At 39.4% G+C, this 21,906-nt stretch overlaps 1 protein-coding gene and 1 pseudogene across 4 annotated transcripts in view; one reads left to right on the top strand and one right to left on the bottom strand.

The window, feature by feature from the left end:
* Window positions 1–21,906, top strand: part of LOC124554685 (rho GTPase-activating protein 190) — a 278,320-nt gene that overhangs the window by 127,997 nt on the left and 128,417 nt on the right. For all 4 annotated transcript variants that reach the window (XM_047128306.1, XM_047128305.1, XM_047128304.1 and 1 more), the window contains exon 17: window positions 9,291–9,499. In XM_047128306.1, coding sequence (XP_046984262.1) covers window positions 9,291–9,499 — 209 coding nt within the window. The remainder of the gene's footprint in view (window positions 1–9,290; window positions 9,500–21,906) is intronic.
* Window positions 16,900–17,017, bottom strand: LOC124557029 (annotated as a pseudogene).

Here is a 21,906-nt window from a genome sequence, read left to right as displayed (position 1 = left end):
ATGCATAGCTGGTTGCTTTTGATACCCAAAGATGGTGTGATGTTGGACCAAAAATGATTATCTTCAATAAAAATAGTGGTAGAGCTGTGTATTTTATAATGCACATTTTAACATTGACATCCTTTATGCTGATTTTTTTTTTCTTCAATGTTTTATGTAGTTATTGAGGTTAATATCATTTCTTGTAACTCTGATGTGTTTAACAAATCGTCCAAGTTTTAGTCTCTTCCTTTTATCTATAGGATCATACATTAGAAACAGAAATAAGGCATATCAATTAAATGTGCTGAAATAAGGTGAATGACTCATTGGTGATGAAATCAGTGAAAATTCAATGATATGAAATTATACCAGTACAAACCATCCAGTTATGCTGAACCTGGAATGTAATGAACTTGTAGAGGCAATCGAAGATCTGTGCTAGACTGAGATCTGAACCTGGGTTTTCTACGTAATCTCAGCAGAGGCCTTAACCATAAAGTTATCTGAGAATGTCTCCAGACCAGACTCAAACTTTCATTGTCACTGATATGTCCACCTATTATTTCCAAACACTACTATAAGAAATTTTCCCCCAGGGACAAATGAGAATAGCATTACTGGGTGAACGAAGTTGGAGGAACATTGTGATCTACCCTGTCATGAGGGTTATGTGAAATGCACTGAAATAAAATTAATGAATTGATGGAGATTAAGTCACTGAAGGTGCACAGACACTATTTATCAAAAGTTGATGTGCAGAACTCTGTCGCTACCATTCTGTCAGTAGTTGACAGGTGTAATCAGTATCAGTATTGTACTTTCAGATAGTAGTTGTTTAACCTTTTATTGGCTAACAGTATGAAATTTTATCAGTATTGTTTAAATGATGTCACTCTAATTCTGGCAAAATGTGTGGTTGAACATTATCTCAGCCAGTCTATAATTTGAATATAATGTAAGGGGACTGGGCTTTGAACAGTAAGCATTATCACTCCATGTTTTGAGAGGACGTTACTCGTGATGTATAACACTTACAAAATTGTGATTTTATGTCAACACTGAATGACAGTAGGAAAAGCATAATGGAAAAAAGTGTTTATTTATCTGTGATAACTTAATTATTAGAAAAAATTGTGTACTTGATGAATTTTGAAAGCAAATTTTATTTTTGGTGCCATTAGCCATGCCTTCTCTCAACATCCAAATAAATAAGTTATGAGTTGCAGCTGGTAGTTTGGAGTATATCTGAATGAACAACAAGAAATTATTTTACATAAGCATTTTCTTTTCTTTATTTATTTTTCTAAGAAGTGACACCAGTAATGATATGTTATTTATCCAAATCCGCATATTGCCAGTAAATATTAAGCATAATACAAAGACCCCTCATAAACTTCGTTTTGAGAGAAATTTGATGAATAAAGCTGAAATCATTGTGAAAGTATATGTACATTAAATACTGAAAATGTTGTTTCTAGAAAATTAGGAAAAAAATACATTGTGACTTTTTCATGCCATATGACTATTTAAGTACATTCCACCTGCATATTTTGGTTGAAAAGCTGATTTTCTGTCCTTGGCAATCTTTTTCCAAAGTCCCGTCCTTCATCTGGACTCCTTGATAGTGGCTTCAACAGATACTTCTTTGATCATTTGCAGAAAATCAAGACAGTCAAAGATATTATCATGTTGTTCATGTTAGATGCCTAAATTATTTATTATTTTAATCTTGCTAATCACACTATGTATTGCAACATTACTGAAGTAATCACAACTGTTTTCAGAACTTTACAAGCAACTAGGACTGTTTTCAGTACTCACTGCCATATCCATCTGTTGAATCTTTCTTTGTGGTTTTTCATGCTGTCGTGTACACATTTGCCAAGCAATTTGGAATTTACAAGTTTCTTGTATATTTTCTACATTGACTGCATTCTTTTCCTGTTGCATCACTCAGCCACTTACACCATGAGGCCTCCCTTTTTGACAGAGTCCATGTAATGTGTTCTAGTCTGTAGTAAAAATTTTGGGTACAAAGTTGCCAATACAGTTTTTTTCTCATTTTGTGCATCCCCCACATTTCTTCTTATAACTAACTCATGCAACTGAGTCAGATTGTTTATTTCTCTCTATGTAAGATTACAAGGTGTTCCATATGTAAGTTTCTTCCCACTGAAGTCTTTCTCAGCTTGGCTCCCATTCAGTTCTGAAAGGGTCCGGCTCCCCTATTTTAACATTATAACATGGTCTGTCATTAATTATACTTACATGATCTTTAAAATCTAATGTATAATAAAATTTGCATTTGCAAACACTGTCAGGTGCTTCTCATGGTCCATCGATAAATCTTCCATGTCATGCCTGGTAATTGTTACAGTTTTAAATTTGTTGCTATAAAACTCAGGATTAATATTAAATATCTTAACACTTGCCATTTTTAACACTAGAAACAGAGAAATAAAACTGCAAAAGCAAAATCACACACTACAGATGTTCACAACAGAATCTTGACTCGTGACAAAAATAATAAAAACTGTGTGTGTGTGTGTGTGTGTGTGTGTGTGTGTGTAAGCTTTGCTATTCTGCCAGTGTGACTGTCAGAACTCAAGAAAAATCAGTTTTTCCATTTGCAGTGCATATTCACTGAGTTGAAGTCACTGCTCATGTGCAGTCTTTTATTCAAACCAAAGACCAAACAAATAGTGCTAATGTTCATAAACAATACAGTTCTTAAAATCAGAAGACATTGCATATTCTCACAGAACACAAAAGAAATATTTGGTTTCTTTGTCCAGGTTCACATCCAGGTGTCCTTAGCATTTGTTGTCAGATTCATTGCAGAACATCTAGAGCAGTTTCCCATACCCATCATTGATAAACAGTCTGAACAATGTAATGCATGGCAGAGAGTACAAGATTAGTCTGGGAATGATTCAACAGTAGTTGCATCCATTAACTGGTGAACCATAATATGTTCAGTGTGCTGAATGCTGTACATTGCCAAATTTATGGTATCTCAGTTTATAACCATCTGTATTTCATACATGTACCACAGTATCATGGTTATTGATCACAAGATATAAATCCTATTTTTTTGTAACCTGCAATAGGATTGGAAATTGGTTTGTAGCTCGTGGTCTAGTGGTTAGCATTGCTGCCTCTGGACCACAGGGTCCCGGGTTCAATTCCCAGCCAAGTCAGGGATTTTCTATGCCTGGGGACTTGCTGTTTGTGTTGTCCTCATAATTTCACCATCATCATTTGGGGAAAATAGTAAGACGGGACTGTGAAAAGATTGGGGATTTGTACAGGTGCTGATAACCGCATCGTTGAGTACCCCACAAACCAGTCATCATCATCATCATCATCAACATCATTAGGATTGGAAATTAAATAAATGTGAATCTGAGGAAGGATTTTTCTTTTTGTACAGACTTACATGTATTGACTATTTTTCAACATAATCTCTATGATGATTGAGACATGCTGTAATAGTGCACCACCTTTTCTATCCCCTCTGAAACAGTTTATCTTGTCACCTGTATGGACCAACAGAGGTGTGTCATCAATGGTAAAATTCCTATGATTACAGGTGTGGATGTTAGAATAAATACCTTACTCAGACAGACTGTTTTAAAAAAGGTAAGTAAATATAGTGCTGCATACAAAAAATTTTGTTTCAATAAGTATGGTCGGTTAGAATGTTAGAGGACAGCTAAACAAAGTTGACTAGCTTTTTGTGCTATTCTGAACATTGAAGTCCATAAACTTTCAACCTTTCCGGTAGTGAAAATTTAGAGAAAGTAGTCATAGTCATGTATGCTAAAAATAACATCAAGTTCAAATCATTTGAAACCATTAGTTTCCACTTTTATCAACAATTGATAGTATGTGCTTGTGAACTGCTGATACCAGAAAACTTATTTGGAATTATTACATTGTATAGATCCTCACTTGGTGATCTTCAGATGTTTCTAGAAAAATTTGGTTCGTTATTATGCCACCTAGCAGATAAAAGATGCAATGTGTTATCTGGTGTGATTTTAATAATTATTTTGTTAAGGATTAGGCAAATGATGTGGTAATGTTATTTAACATTTATAACCTGAATTCTGTTCTTGAGTTTTCCACCAGAATTGCGTAGGACAGCAGAGTGCTAAAAGACAACATATTTGTTGGTGAACCTTCAATCAATTGTATAACTGTATATCCAGCTGTGAATGGCCTCTGTGGTCATGATGCACATCTAACCATATTTAATAACTTGCCTAATCACAATAAAGTGGCGTCATGTAAAACAGAATGATTAAACAAAAGACCATGTATACTATGCTGTTTGTAGTAGCTTACCCGCACTCCTATTTTTTTTATTCATTATTAAGCCGACTCCTGCATTACCCCTATTTGATTTTGTATTTATAACCCTGTATTCACCTGACCAGAAGTCTTGTTCCTGCTACCACCGAACTTCACTAATTCCCACTATATCTAACTTTAACCTATCCATTTCCCTTTTTAAATTTTCTAACCTACCTGCCCGATTAAGGGATCTGACATTCCACGCTCCAATCCGTAGAACGCCAGTTTTCTTTCTCCTGATAACGACATCCTCTTGAGTAGTCCCCGCCCGGAGATCCAAATGGGGGACTATTTAACCTCCAGAATATTTTACCCAAGAGGACGCCATCATCATTTAATCATACAGAAAGCTGCATGCCCTCGGGAAAAATTACGGCCGTAGTTTCCCCTTGCTTTCAGCCGTTCGCAGTACCAGCACAGCAAGGCTTGTTTGGTTAATGTTACAAGGCCAGATCAGTCAATCATCCAGACTGTTGCCCCTGCAACAACTGAAAAGGCTGCTGCCCCTCTTCAGGAACCACACGTTTGTCTAGCCTCTCAACAGATACCCCTCCATTGTGGTTGCACCTACGGTACGGCTATCTGTATCGCTGAGGCACGCAGGCCTCCCCACCAATGGCAAGGTCCATGGTTCTTGGGGGGGCGGGGGGGGGGGGGGGGGGGCGACTGTCATTAAAATTGTATAATATGTGATCCATGGAATTCTGTACTTCGTGGGCATTTATATTGATAAAAACCTTAACTGCAAGTTGTGTGTTATAGGTCTTAACACATTGCATACCGGCTGCCCAGTTGTCCGTAATTTTCGTGAGATGTGCGCAGAATGAGTGTGCCATCTTTATTTGAACATAGCTGCACTTACCAGTGTCTGATGCTGATGAAACTTGGAAGACATGTTTGTATGATGTTCTAATATTCTTGAAAGGTGTGATACCTCTGGAAACACGTGCCTTTACATAACGGTATTTGACAAAACTGGCAGTAGTGTCCTGTTTCACTTCCTTTACGATGTGCTGCACAAACTCTGTGAGGTCATGCTGGAAATTTCTTTTTTCCACTTCCCACAATAGTCTGAATAGTATGTTATTTCATGTTCCCTAACAATCGACCAGGTGGATCCTTAGCAGGTGCTCGTTTTGTAGGTCAGATTGCTTCAGTTTCCTCCACAGTTGTGGCACCAACTTGTTGATCACTTGTCTAGGCTCTTGCAACTTCTTTTAGGAACATTTTATATTTTTTTTGTTTATCTGGATTTATGTTTCTGTACGCTTTGTATTTGTTAAACAAAGCACAATTGATTAGAAACAAAACTACTTTCTTTGTCAGTTTTTTGATTTTAAGCATTCTCCCACAATATGAAATATATTGATCAGCTCTATCCATGCCTTTCTTAAATTTTTTGTACATCACAATACATTTTGGTTTTCTGTACAATTTCCCCTTGCTGTAGATTTTTGTCCCCCCTCCCCCCCCCCCCTCCCCTTTCACGTGTATGTACGCATTGTGGATTGTTTTATCATTCTCACCTCCCTTATATCTTTCCATACCTGCAGCAAAATGTCGCCGTGTCTTTGAAATGTAGTGTCACCTTTCTTTAGCGATTTGGCTTCTGTTTGTAGACATTGAGGTAGACCTCTGTTGATTTTTATTGTACGACAAACTCTTGTTTTCCTTTTTGGAAGTGTTTTGGCAATAGCTTACTATTGTAATAATTTTCTTGATAAACATGGTACCACATGCCAATGTGAGGTGAAAGTACAGAGAGAATAGTGTCTTGAAGCTTTTTTTATTTCCCCAGTGTGTATTTCTAGATTTGAGATATAGCCACTTACACTTTCACAAACCATACGAACAAGCAAACCATATCTGATAAGTTTTTCTGTATTATATGTCCATGATGTCATTGATTCATCAAGAGAAATCTTCTGTTCAGGTTTCTATACGGTCTTAAATTTATCTTGATGGTAACTTAAGCACAGGTTCAATTTTGTAGAGTGTGTTTTCCTGACCATTCTGTAAGGAATTGTCATTGAAAAGTCACAATTTCCATATCTGCTCAAATCAATTTCTGTTCATTAGCTTGCCAAAAATTGGTGTCTCTATTAGAGGATCTATTGACCAGTAGTCCTTCAGATAACCTGTTGGCTTGTTGCTGCATTTATTCAATTAGTTACAGTTATATACTAACCAATATGTTCCACATGATAGAGAGATATCACAGTTATGATCCATGGAACACGTAAATAAATAAATAAGAAAAAGTGCTCTGCAATTTCTCAGGGCGTAATGTTGCAAAGAAATATGAAATGGAACGAGCATGTGAGAACTGTGGTAGGGATGGTGGATGGTGAATGGTTGACTTAGTTTTATTGGGAGAATTTTAGGAAAGAATGGTTCACCTGTAAAGGAGACCACATATAGGACACTGGTGCAACCTAGTCTTGAGTACTGCTCGAATGTTTGGGATTCGTATCAGGTTGGATCGAAGGCAGACATCGAAGCTATTCAGAGGCAGGCAGCTAGATTTGTTACTGGTAGGTTCAGACAACACGTGTTACAGAGATGCTTCAGGCATTCAAATGGGAATCCCTGGATGGAAGGCGACATTCTTTTCGAGAATTTAGAGAACCAGCATTTGAAGCTGACTGCCAAATGATTCTACTGCTACCAACATACACCGCGAGTAAGGACCACGAAGCTAAGTTATGAGAAATGAGGGCACATATGGAGGTATATAAGCAGTCATTCTTCCTTCACTCTATTTGCAAGTGGAACAGGAAAATAAATGACTAGAAGTAGTACAGGATACCCTCTGCCATTCACAATATGGAGGCTTGTGGAGTATCGATGTAAATGTAGATTTGTGAAAGGTAGCACGACTTCACGCCAATGAGGATAACAGGGATATTATTGCTCTGACTGACTATTACCGCCTTCAGATATGGAGGAGATAGTGTAACGGAAGAGGCTCTAGTTTGATGGTATTCTGTTTTTGAGGCATTGTTAACTCTACACAGATCCATTCAAAACAAACAGGTAGGCTACTGTAATTCTCTGTCATTCAGCTGCCCAACTTTGTGCATGTACATCAACTAGTTCATTGAGTCAATTGGAAGTAATGGATCACTCTACCTATTACTTTGAGATTTATGTGACTTAAATTATTTTCTTGAAATGGAATAATAGTCTACGCAGATGAGGAATTGCAGGGCACAGTGATATCGTGACGTGACAGATTGGTGGCAATCTTTCTGCAGAGGGGATAGGAAAACTGTTACACCATTGTGACAAATATCTGTCACCATAGCAAGTACAGTGAGCAATATTCATGTAATATTAACTTATAACCCTTTCTGATATGTGAAACTGGATGGAAAAGAATAGCCTTTGTATGTGGTTTTAGAATTGTGTCATTGCAGAAGTAAGACTGTGTGGTAACGGGTGTAGGAGGGGCATTGAAATAAGTAATCCGTATTGTAAAATATCGAAACAGGAAGAGACATCTTGTATACTAAGACACTGCTTGCTATCAACCCTGATAATGAAGAAAGGCTACAATTGAAATTTTTACTGCACACAATAATTCATAGATATCATTTGTAATATATGCATTGGTTTCCATAAATGAAAGAAAAATCATAAAATTTATAACAACTTAAATATTTATTTCCAGATATGATGAAACTTGGCCGTGTGTAGTACAAAATCAGCAAAACATGAAAAAAAATTTAGCTTGTAGTATATTTCAAATATGCAAAATGGATGTGCCAGTGATATACCACAAGGAACATCAGTACAGATTGTGATTATTCAGGGCAACAATACACCAAATACAATGATGTGTGTTGCTGTTACTGGTGGTACCTGTGAGCACCAAGGGAAGGGAATGTAGTTGTACTAGCTAACTTATATTCAACACATCAAGAATGTGGAGAGGACTTTGAGTAGCAGTATGCCTCTTTAGAGTATATTATGTGCAATTCAGGTCAAGACGTTGAGTTCGTAGCTACATGTGCAGAATAATTGCTGTTAGGAGTATTTATGAGATGAACTGTGTGTGATTGAGTATTCTGGCCCAATAGAAAATAAGTTATAATTAACTGCTGTGGTGTAAATACCTAAGCTTGAAGACAGCCCTCTCACAGTGATAATTCTACATAGAAAAAATGAATATCTGTGCATCTACTTTAAAAGACATTCCTTTTGCATGTTTGGTACATGATACAGAGCAAGATAGTTCCGTGGATAAGGCACTACACTCACATTTGGGAAGAGCATGATCCAGATCTCAATCTGGCCATCCAAATTTAGTTTTCCTATAATTTCCTGAAATATGCACCTAAATAATGGACTAGTTTGTTTGAAGTAACCACAGCTGATTTATGTACCCCACTGATGTCCAGTTGTTTGTGTTTCACCTCAAATGACCTTAGTGTTGCCAAGGTGCTGAACAGTATCCTCCCTTGTTGCCTTTTCAGGTGAGTAATATTCATGTAATATTTACTTATATCCCTTTCTGATATGTGAAACTGAATGGAAATCCGTGAGCACATTTTCTTGATGATAAACCTGTGGTCTGGAATTTTTGCCACAGGATGAATATTTAACCAACCAGCCAAGTTAGTGAGCAAAGCTAGTGAGGTTAGAAGATACCCGAGATCATGTCAGTTACTGCTGTATATTATTGAGGGATCACTATTTTGTGATTTTTCTCTAATTTATGGAAAGCAGTATATTTTAACCTTTTAATTTCATCTTCATATGATATGAAGGTATATTACTTTGTATAGTTTAGAAAATATCTTTCACACGGATGACATGTGGAGTTTATTTTTATAAGTCACTATTATGTATACCTGTTGGTATAACTACCTAACATCTGACATTGTTTCATTGTGTGTAATCAATTAAAATGTCAGTTTATGAGAAACAATCTTTTTATTTATCAGGAGTGGGTCAGAGATCTATGAAAGACTTCCTACAGATGCATCATTGGCAGATGATCTGAATGAACCTTTGTCATCAACATTCCCAGAAGACCGTTTACTTAGCCCTAGTGATGACAGTGAGATCTATTCCCATGTAGATATGTATGGAAGAGACAATGAACCTCTCCTTAAATCAAGAGAGACGAAGAATGCAGATAAATTGCAACAAGGTTAGTCAATCTATTACCTAACATAACAGCTGATGATGTATTGCCTAATTTATAGTTTTTAAATGAGTTAACTTATTTATTTGTTTAATGAGCACAGCATGTGTTTGATGGTCGTAGGATTTTAAGTAATGTCGGTGGAGCAGTGAAATGTAGACATTGTGAATGAGTTAATTTACTCTGTAAATGGCAGCAACTCTGCAGCAAACAATTTAATTTTTGTTCATAGAGGTAGGCACTGACATTATCTGCACAGACAATAAGTATGTATGGCGTCAACTGAAGTGCACATTATTGTTGTTATTATTATTATTATTATTATTATTATTATTATTATGCCAATTCTTTGTCCCAAGAGCAGGTAGAATTTTATATATGTAGTAGCCAGACAAGCAAACAAGCAAATCCCACAGGAGTAAAATGGGGTAAAAAAGTATTGTGATATAGGAAGAAGACTGGTGTCATGAGTAAAGTGAAAATAATGACACAGGTTAAAAGATTTATTTTTAATCACTAGTGTTACTTAAAGAAATTACCCAGTTGATATAAGGGAAACTGACAAAAATCCATAGACAAAAGAAACAGTAGGATAATATATTCTGTGAGGATGCTTAAAAAATTAAGAGGAGATTGGGAGGTAACACTAAAATTAAAGCAGTCCTCTTTTCAGAAACTTGTTCCTTAATGACCTTTGTGTCAGTAAGAACTTAAAATCTAACTTCCATTCTTTCTTCTCGCATTAGTTTCATGTAAATTCAGAATCATAAATTAAACAAATTGTATGTCACGTTTCCAAAGGTATAAAGTTTCAAGCAGTTCTGAAATGTTTGCATGGAATAAAATGCAACTTAAAATATGATGCAACAGAAATACAGTATAACCCCACTTTTACATTCCTGGAATTAAAATTTTCCCACTGTTCACATTTTTTATTGTTCCTGTCAAATTTCCTGTGTCAACAATGCTAATTCACACCCAATTTTGCATCAACATATTTATAATTTTCCTGCGATTTAGGCTTTATGAAAAAATGTTTGTGGGGAAAAAACTGACGTAAAATGACACTGACATGATCTTGGCCGTCAAGTAGTCCTTACAGACGTTATGTGGTTAAGTTTCTTGACACCAGGGTGCTCTACTTAGTGGATTTAAACCAGTAAACATGTAAAAAGTTGGATCAATTTTTGCCGTACCTCCTGCCACTGCCAAACTCTACTCTGCATGGTGGCTGTTAGGAGTAACTAGGTTCGTACGAATAAAGGTATCATGCCCACTCACAACAATTTCCAAACTGTATATACAGTGCATGCACAGTTTTGTGATTGTTGTAATCATCACACCTCTGTGAAACCGTATTTAGTATGTTTCGTCTTTTGGCCGCTTGTAGCGCTAGTTGACACCTTCATTCAGTTTGAACTGCTCAGATGTCTTTGGGTTAAACACAGCACAAATGACGTATGTTCTCATGCCGAGCAAAACATGTTTCAGGAATTTATTCTCGTTGTTAAGTTTTATTTTATTTTTTTTATTTTATTTTTTGTTTTGTTTTATATACACAAAAAGACTTGGATATGTGTGGTTTTCTACATAACTGAGGAAGCACAGTACCAGATAACCTCAAATAGATGACTACAGTTGAAGAGATGCAGATCAACACATACGCAAACACCACATAAAATACTTATGTGTATATTTGCACTGGATATTGAGAAAATTTTTTTCGAAACGCACGAAAAATATGTAACTGATGCAGTCTTTCATTATTTAAATAATGAATGACAGCTGTAGGCATTCCAAAAACATCGATAATGACATGAAATGGAGTCAAAAGTTTCTGCTTCCCAGTTATCAGTTTCCATTATATCAGCAGTTTTTATTAGATGATAAACCATTGTTAGATAATAAACAAGTCCATGATGCCTATTATGTGCAAATATATAAAGTGTGAAAGTGCAAGGGGGCATCCTATTCACAACTTTTACAGTTTAAAATGTTATTGCCACGTTTTACCTTTTCCTGCATTTTACACCATTTTTTTTGGAGTCCCTTGAAAAGTGTAAAAGTGGGATTTCACTGTATGTATTCTTAGAACATGAATGTGTTCTGTCTGGTGTCAGAAGGTGTGGAAGTCAAATGCACGCCAGAGGGTATGGACCTGGATACCCACTAGGGGTCTCTGTGCTCCGGTGCGCACCTGCGCCGCGAGCCTCACTGTGTGTGTGTGTGTGTGTGTGTGTGTGTGCCACTCTCGATACCACATGAAGTCCGCTGACAGTTGTGTTCCCTGTGGTCATGTATTTAGGCGGCTGCGCGGCACTACCCTGGCAGTCTGGTACTTGCCGTAGCTCATGTGTGCATCTCGGCCGTACTGTTTTCCAGTTCCATGTGTTGAGATACATACTGTCATCGTTTAGAGTGTTCCTGCATTGTTGTTGTCTTGCCGTGTTCATCACCTCAATCCTTGCCTGCTTGCTTGCCTGCCTCATGTTGTGTCCTAGTTGGTCGTAGTGTCTGTTGTCTCCTACTTGTTCATCTGTCTTTTCTGTTCATTGTTAGCGATTCCTCCAGCAGCTCCCCCACCTGGCTGCTTCGCGTCTCCGTTCTCAGAAATGCACTGGTCGCTCGCAGCTATAATATTGGTGACGAGCTAAATGGTTCAGTAGCATGGAGGCTAAGTTTGTCTGTCTCCTGGAGCAACAGCAGCAGCTCGTGCAGCAGCAGCAGTGCCAGTTAGATGCCTTACAGCTGTCATTGCAGTTGCTGATGGACAAACTCACGGCATGGGATGCCCTACCATGCCAGCTCCTGGGTGTTACGGTTTCTGATGCTTCCCAATGTGCGCCGTTATTTCTGCCCTTTAACGATGCTAAGGAAGACTGGGAAACATACTTGCATAATCTGAAACAACATTTCACAGCATTTCAGGTCATGGATGACTCCTTACAGCAGTCGTTATTGTTGTCCTGGGCATCACCAGACACATTCTTTCTGCTCCGCAAGTTGGAAACATTGTCAGACCCCATGGCTCTCTCCTTTAAAGAGATATGGGTGCTGCTGACTAACTACTATTCCAGCGATACCATGTCATGGCGTCTCATCTTGAGTTCTACCAATGTTGAGATTCCCCCCTTGTCTGACATATTTATGGCTTAGGAGCCACCGGTCGCTCCTTGTTGGTGGTCGTGTGAGTCACTTCTGTCTTGCCCACAGTGCTTTTCTGCCCACTCTCATGCAGACTGTCCCCATCACTGGAAGAAGTGCATACTCTGTCAGAAAGCTGGCCATCTCCGATCTGTCTGTCACAGCTGCTCAACCCTCTCCCGCCCCTCACCCATGGGGCATCAGGATACCGTGCACATGCTGCAATCAGTCGTCACACTGGACAACCCATTGATTTGGAAGTTGTTCCTCATGCTCCGCATTTTTGATGTGGACATTTGTTTCCAGATCGTTATGGGGGCCACCGTCTCCTCCATCAATCTGGCGACATTTATATGCCTGGGTTCACCGGAGCTGTCTCCCACCTCTCGATGACTGGTCGCGTACGGTGATGGTTCTATCACTCTCTGTGGGCAGTTCTCGGTCTGGGCCACCTATAAACATGTTCCCTGGCTCCTGACCCTACTGGTGATTGACTATCCCTTGGCTTCAACCATTTTTGCACTTGATGCTTTCACACTGTGTGGCTTTTCAATTTCTGACAAAGTTAAGATCATTTCCTTTGCTGCCCGTTCCAGAAACTCGATGATCTGTGCTCGCCCTATGCCTCTCTGTTTCAGTCTGACTTAAGGTGTGCTTCGGACTCCCAGGTGCACATTGCTCTCCGGCCAGAAACTCAGCCACAGTTCTTCCAGGCTTGATCTATTCCGGTGGCGTTACGTCCAGCAGTCAAGCAAGAGCTCGATTGACTGCAGGCTCCTGGCATCATCGAGCCCCCTGAAAGCCAGTGCTTGGGCGACCCCATTAGTGGTGATCAGGAAACCCAATCGCTCCCTTCACCTATGTGGAGATTTCAGAGTTACAATCAATGCACAGTCCCTGGTTGACACTTATCCCATTCACCGGCAGGAAGACCTTCTCGCCAAACTTGGGTGCAGGGAGTACTTCTCTAAGATCGACCTGGCAGAGGCTTACCCATAGATGAGGAATCCCAGAACATGGTTGTCATCAACACGCCTTTCGGCTTATGTAAATACAAGCACCTTCCATTTGGTATTTCCTCGGTAGCGGTACCTGGAGCAGTTCACCACAGCCCATACCGGCATGTGTCAGTTATCTCGATGACATCTTGGTCACTGGCCATACACACCACAAGCATTTGCAAAACCTCGGCACCTTAAATCATGCCACGCAGGCCGCAGGCTTATGCTGTGGGCTCAGTAAAGATGGCATTCGTCTGTTGGATCGCAACGTCGCGGCCATCAACTCCCTTCTCCGCTCCAAGAATTTATCTGACCTCCGGGTTTTTTTGGGCAAGGGTAACTACTACTTAAAGTTTTTACCCCAGGCTGCTATCGTTGCACAGCCCCTAAATCACTTGCATCACATCTACATCTACATTCATATTGCGCAAGCCACCTGACGGTGTGTGGCGGAGGGTACCTTGAATACCTCTATCGGTTCTCCCTTCTGTTCCAGTCTCGTATTGTTCGTGGAAAGAAAGATTGTGGGTATGCCTCTGTTTGGGCTCTAAACTCTCTGATTTCATCCTCATGGTCTCTTCGCAAGATATATGTAGGAGGGAGCAATATACTGCTTGACTCCTCGGTGAAGGTATGTTCTCGAAAGTTCAACAAAAGCCTGTACCGAGCTACTGAGCGTCTCTCCTGCAGAGTCTTCCACTGCAGTTTATCTATCACCTCCATAACACTTTCGCGATTACTAAATGATCCTGTAATTAAGTGCACTGCTCTCCATTGGATCTTCTCTATCTCTTCTATCAACCCTATCTGGTACAGATCCCACACCGGTGAGCAGTATTCAAACAGTGGGCGAACAAGTGTACTGTAACCTACTTCCTTTGTTTTTGGACTGCGTTTCATTAGGATTCTTCCAATGAATGTCACTCTGGCATCTGCTTTACCACAATTAATTTTATATGGTCATTCCATTTTAAATCACTCCTAATGCCTACTCCCAGATAATTTATGGAATTAACTGCTTCCAGTTGCTGACCTGCTATACTGTAGCTAAATGATAAAGAAACTTTCTTTCTATGTATTCGCAGCACATTACACTTGGCCGGCCGCGGTGGTCTCGCGGCTATAGGCGCGCAGTCCGGAACCGCGCGACTGCTACGGTCGCAGGTTCGAATCCTGCCTCGGGCATGGATGTGTGTGATGTCCTTAGGTTAGTTAGCTTTAAGTAGTTCTGTTATCCAGGAACTCTTCAATCGAATCACACAATTGGTCTGATAGTCCATATGCTCTTACTTTGTTCATTAAATAACTACGGGGAACTGTATCAAGCGCCTTGCGGAAGTCAAGAAACACGGCATCTACCTGGGAACCCGTGTCTATGGCCCTCTGAGTCTCGTGGACGAATAGCATGGAGCTGAAATGCAGTACGACCGAGATGCACATGAGATCTAAGGCTGGTACCAGACTGTCAGGGCAGCACCTACAGGGTAGATTTCTAGTCTCCAGACAAGTCATTATATTCGAACATAATACATGCTCCAAAATTCTACAACTGATTGACGTTAGAGATATAGGTCTATAGTTCTGCACATCTGTTCGACGTCCCTTCTTGAAAACGGGGATGAGCTATGCCATTTCCCAATCTTTTGGGATGCTACGCTCTGCTAGAGACCTTCAGTACACCGATGCAAGAAGGGGGGCAACTTCCTTCGCGTGCTCTGTGTAAAATCGAACTGGTATCCCGTCACGTCCAGCAGCCTTTCCTCTTTTGAGAGATTTTAATTGTTTTTCTATCCCTCTGTCGTCTATTTTGATATCTACCATTTTGTCATCTGTGCGACAATCTAGAGAAGGAACTACAGGGCAGTCTTCCTCTGTGAAACAGCTTTGGAAAAAGACATTTAGTATTTCGGCCTTTAGTCTGTCATCCTCTGTTTCAATACCATTTTGGTCACAGAGTGTCTGGACATTTTGTTTTGATCCACCTACCACTTTGACATAAGACCAAAATTTCTTATGTTTTTCTGCCAACTCAGTACATAGAACTTTACTTTCGAATTCATTGAACACCTCTCGCATAGCCCTCCTCACACTACATTTCGCTTCGTGTAATTTTTGTTTGTCCGCAAAGCTTTGGCTGTGTTTTATGTTTGCTGTGAAGTTCCCTTTGCTTCTGTAGCAGTTTTCAAACTCAGTTGTTGTACCACGGTGGCTCTTTTACATCTCTTACAATCTTGCTTGGCACATACTCTTCTAATGCATATTGTACGATGGTTTTGAACTTTGTCCACTGATCCTCAACACTGTCTGTACTTGAGATAAAACTTTTGTGTTGACCTGTCAAGTATTCTGAAATCTGCTTTTTGTCACAGAAAAATCTTCCTACCTTTTATAATATTTCTATTTACGACTGAAATCATTGATGCTGTAACCGCTGTATGATCGCCGATTCCCTGTTCTGCGTTAACTGTTTCAAATAGTTTGAGTCTGTTCATCACCAGAAGGTCTAATATGTTACCGCCATGAGTCGGTTCTCTGTTTAACTGTTCAAGATAGTTTTCCGATAATACACTTAAAAAAATTTCACTGGATTCTTTGTCCCTGCTGCCCGTTATAAACGTTTGAGTCTCCCAGTCAATATCTGGTAAATTAAAATCTCCACCCAAAACTATAACAAGGTCGGGAAATCTACTCCATATATTTTCCAAATTTTCCTTCAGGTGTTCTGCCACAACAGTTGCTAGCCAGGGGGCCTATAGAGACATCCAATTACCATGTTTGAGCCTGCTTTAACTGTGACCTTCACCCAAATTATTTCACATTTCTTATCTCCGTCAATTTCCTTTGATACTATTGCACTTTTTATCACTATAAACACACTTCCCATTCACTGTTCAGCCTGTCTCCGCGATATAAATTCCAGTCTGAGTTTAGAATTTCATTACTGTTTACATCTGGTTTCAGCCAACTTTCCGTCCCTAGTACTATGTGGGCATTATGACTATTTATTAATGAGAGCAGTTCTGGGACCTTTTTATAGACGCTTCTGCAGTTTACTATTTGCACTCCGTCTTCAGGTCACAAGTGGCCCATCGGGACCATCCGACCGCCGTGTCATCCTCAGAGGAGGATGCGGATAGAAGGGGCGTGTGGTCAGCACACCCCTCTCCCGGCCATTACGATGGTTTTCTTTGACCGGAGCCACTACTGTTCGGTTGAGTAGCTCCTCAATTTGCATCACGAGGCTGAGTGCACCCCGAGAAATGGCAACAGCGCATGGCGACCCGGATGGTCACCCATGTCAGTGCTGGCCACGCCCGGCAGCGCTTAACTTCGGTGATCTGACGGGAACCGGTGTACCCACTGTGGCAAGGCCGTTGCCAGTTTACTATTACCACATTAATATTGTCATTCCCTGTTGCGTTTTGCCTACTGCTACCTTGTCGTGTCTCAGGAGTCGTCTTGTCGGGCCTAGGGAGGGAATTCTCTAACCTAAAAAACCCACATGTGCACTCCACACATACTCCGCTACTCTTGTAGCCGCTTCCTGCGTGTAGTGCACGCTTGACCTATTCAGGGGGACCCTACATTTCTCCACCCGATAGTGGAGGTCGAGAAATTTTCTCCCCAGATCTCTGCAGAATCATCTGAGCCTGTAGTTTAAGCCTTCCACTCGGCTCCAAACCAGAGGACCGCAATCGGTTCTGCGAACGATACTACAAATAGTTAGCTCAGATTCCACCCCGCGAGCAAGGCTTTCCGCCTTTACTATCTCCACCAACCGCCCCCCCCCCCCCCCCCCCCCCCGCCCATGTGCCTGCTTGGACCTTGCTGAAGGAGTGGCCACATGTCCACTCACAGGCAGAGTGGGTGATGCCACACAGCCAGCCTCCACATTGACCCCCCGCCTCGTATGACGCGAACGCCGTTGAACCCGCCTGTTCCCTTGGGGAGAGGGTGGCCCAACCGCGCCCGGTACCTGCGAAGATGGCTCAACAGCAGGGACCGTGGGTGAAGCGTGTAACACCTGGGATGTACAATGCGACGCACCAGACTTCCCACTGCTGCTACACTCCTGAAGACAACTAACCGCGGTCATCAGCACGCTCAGCTGTTCGCGAACAGTGGCCAGCTCCTTCTGTGTTCGTACACAGCAGTCACACATCCTATCCATCCTAAGAAATCAACAATTTACTGTAGATAGTTAAGTAATCAACTTTTAACTAGACTGCTAATTCACTAAAGGCGACTGCCTGACTAAACTGTGGTTACTAAACACTTCTTGTTGGAAACAATGGGAATAAGCACGAACTGTCTCTGGACTGTATTCAAAACAAACATGAAATCTATGGAACACTGTTACTAGTACTCGAAAATTAAAGCTTCCTAAAAGCAAAAACACATGGAAAAAAGAAGTGACAAGTAAGAAAAACACAGTTAATACTTAAATTTACATAGTTTGCTGCACAGGAGATGTGAAGCAGATGGTAGTTACGACGACTCTGGTCAAAGGTTAAATAACAGTATAAATTGTGTATAGTAAGAAGACATCTTATGCCTCACATAAGAGCTTTCTTTGTGCGCATGCAACTTAAGTAACTTGCCTAAAAGAAAACATACATTGATAGGCACCAATGAATAATTAATTTGGAAATGCAGGGAAAGAGAGAGAGAGAGAGGAGAGAGGAGAGAGGAGAGAATTAGTAGGTTCAGATAGTTGTAGGTTACAGTAGTCATGCAAAGGTGAAAAGATTTGGAAAAGTTAGGCTAGTGTGGAGAGCTGCATCATCAAACCAGTCTTCGGTCTGAAAATCACGTCAATACATCTGAAGTCGTGGCAGGTATAACTTTGTTGTTACATGTGGAGAGACTGAAAAAATAAAATTGTTAGATTTTCATTATGCACCCTGTATTCTGCCGTAATGAATAAAATAATGAAAATGCCCGTTGATTCTGAGAACCCAAGGTGAGCTTTCACTGTAAGTAAAAGTTGAGAAGCCATTGTATAAAAACCACAGATACGAAATTTGAATAAAGAAAACCAAAAATATATCTGAGGTGCTGCATGACATTTAAATTCAGTCCACCTGTTAGAAATCAGATTGACCAATACTCACAGTTAGTGCAAGTAAGAAACAGCAACACAATACAAAGTAATAGAGGAAATCTGAAGTAAAAGTGCAAAAAAAGCAGAAGAAGAAGATAAAAGTGGTATTTTGTTGAAATAATTGAGTGCATATTAGTAGACGAATGACTTGCATAGACAATTATAAATGCAACACACAGCTACTGTTCATTTACTTTTACTATCAGAACTGAACCATCTTTTATCTAGTTAGTGAATAATGCAGTCGACCACAAAATATGTTTTAAAATGTTTTATTTTAGTGCCATAACTGGTTTCGGACTACCATGCCCATCTTGATGTGGCTAATATTTTCAGTTACATAGATTTTTTGATCAAAAACATGTTGTATGTTCCTGCAATAAGTTCCAGTAGATGATGATGTCTTTTGATGTGGATCATATGGTTTTTCAGGTTGATGCATGTGTTGCTGAACTGCAAACAGCACACACAGTGTAAATAAATTATTGTGGCACACTTATATATTCTTAATGTCAGTGTTGAGCATCAAGTATGTGCTGTACACTGGACATTTTTCCTTACAATACATTCCAGTAACAGTGACACTAATGTGATATGTAAATCACTGAAGTGACATCAAATTGAAAGACTTGCACCCAGTCATTGAGCTACATGAAATTGTGTATATATGCAGTGACAGTAAGCTATGCATTAATTATGCATCTTTGTACATGAAAGAAATTTAAGGGTAAAGCTGGTCAACCTATACCATGTACCATTGTTCACAGTGGGTATGTATTATTTATTGAACTCCAAATGAAGTTTACTTAAGTTTTATCACCATCAATTTCAGTTTTACTGAGTGAAAACTTTGGCACATTGCTATTCTTACGTGATGGTGCTTTGCACCAAAATCTTACTTTCCATTTTCTTCAAGTTCCAAGTTCCATGTTGTACTGGCTTTTATTGTTAACTGTTAATGTAATTTTCCATGAAAACAATGTATTGTGCTTCAGTGCTCTCTGTACTGTGTTAAATGGCAAAGCTTGTAAGTTGCAAAGATTATTGAGATACTTTTTACAAACATTTGTAGTGAATACCATTAGAAATCTCTCTTATAAAAATAAGGGAACTCTCGTTGTGGATCAAAAATGTGCTTGCATTACTAATGGTGGTGATCGTTTGTCTTCTAAACAGTTGTAGTCAGTTGGGTTATGCTTGGTGTCATAATTGTTCTTCAACCCTAGATATAGATTTCTCTTTTAGTTGTCGTTTAAACTATTCTTTGTTATAATTCATACCTTGTGTGTGAGCCTCTGTAATGGTAGTTTTATTACTTAGAGTCCTGTGTCTGCCTCAACCTGCTTACCCGCTAGTGGTCACTGCCCACTATGTCAGTCACTAGTGAATTCAACCAAGAAATGTTTAACTATCAATTCTTCGCAGAATTTATGGATGCATTTCAACTCAGAATTTTTAAATATAAATTTTGTAGTTAAACTCAACAGTTACATAATTGAAAATGTTTCATTCATCAGAAATATAATGGATTAAGCATACAGTACCTCTACTGTTTAGGTATCTTACAGTTGGTATTATAAAAGGAAAAGCATACATCAGAGTGTAATTATAACAGAATTGAACAAGAATCATATTTTTGTGCAGTATTAGAATCTTTCAACAGATTCAGTAACTTATCATGGCATAGAAGACACTTTTAAGAATGACATTTCTTGTTATATTTAAATTCCAGTCAAAAACTTCATCATCAAAATATGAGATACAGAATAAAGCAGCAAATTAATTTTTCTCTGTTTTGCGGCCAGTTCCCTAATTTCAGTGTCATACCTGCTGCCTCCTCTACAACATCAGTAATAGATAATCAATGTGGGCAGTGTGGTGTAATGTTTACTTATTTCTGGTAGGTGATATTATGGGTTTGTCAGGTTCAGTAAGTAATGTCCAGGAGTATCTGAGATCAACCTCTGTAAATACCTTCAGTGACATTGATACGACATCCACTTCATGAGTAAAACGTAACAACCACTATGAAACTTTTAAAATGAAATAATAAATGCAGTTCTTATAATAATAGCAAAATTAGTTAAGGAGTATTGTTATGAGTTTAGCAATGGTGTATCGAATAAGCAAAAGTTAGTAACCTTCCATGTAAACTTGTTCTCAAAGTTTGCAGTTGTGTTTATTTCACGAGATCTGTGTGAGTGACTCTGTTATGCCTCAGGAAAAGTCGCAGAATTTTAACAGGAAACCTCTCTGTGATGCTCTCACACACATCAAATGAGTCAGTAATGAAAGGTGCTATTCTTCTTCGTGTCTTTTCTGTTCATTGTACCTAATAAGGGTCCAAGACTGACAAGCAGTATTTGAGATGACAAATGAGTGGTTTAGTAAGCTAATGGGTTATTCCACATAACACCACTTTACATTTCTATTCAGAGATATTTATTAGTTGTCTGTGTCCAGTAAATAATCAACAATTATGTAATCAAATTTTAGTGGATCTGGCTGCCCATTTATATGTTGTGCTTTAAATTTGTTTATTTTGAGACTGAACTTCCAGTTGCTGCAATAGTCTGTCAGTCAGTCTTCTGCATATAAAATCTATCACTTTTACTTTCCAATAAACGACTGCATTGCCCAAGAAGAGCCTTACAAAACTGGCAATGTAACCCTCATTATATATATATATATATATATACACACACACACACACACACACACACACACACACACACACACACACACACACACACACTCAGGGTGGTCAGAAAATGTCTGAAACGCTTGTCGTGATGTTGTAGGGCAGATTGTACTGAGACATAAATGTTAAGAAAAAATGCGATACGTTGCGCCGTTTCCAAGTTATTTAGCATTGAAGTTAGCCAATAAGGTCGTTGCACTCGCGAATTCAAGTTCCTGCTAACCAAACAAAGCACTCGTTAGGTAACACCGCCCCTGGCAGGCCGCTTGAAAGTGAGTATGCAACGCCCCAATTGGCTGACTTCTCTGGAGTAATCCAGAACATATTTTTTCTGATAATTTCTGCTTGTTCAGAATGACATGCCTAGTTCTATTTGCTAGAAAGTCATTGATTCTATCACAGATGTGTTCTTGATTCCATAATCTCTTATTTTGTTCACTAGTCGACAGTGTGGCACTATGTC

The sequence above is a fragment of the Schistocerca americana genome, chromosome X (assembly GCF_021461395.2).
Source record: "Schistocerca americana isolate TAMUIC-IGC-003095 chromosome X, iqSchAmer2.1, whole genome shotgun sequence".
Classification (NCBI taxonomy): domain Eukaryota; kingdom Metazoa; phylum Arthropoda; class Insecta; order Orthoptera; family Acrididae; genus Schistocerca; species Schistocerca americana.
Note: the sequence above shows the minus strand (reverse complement) of the source record. Positions and strands in the feature narration are given on the sequence as shown.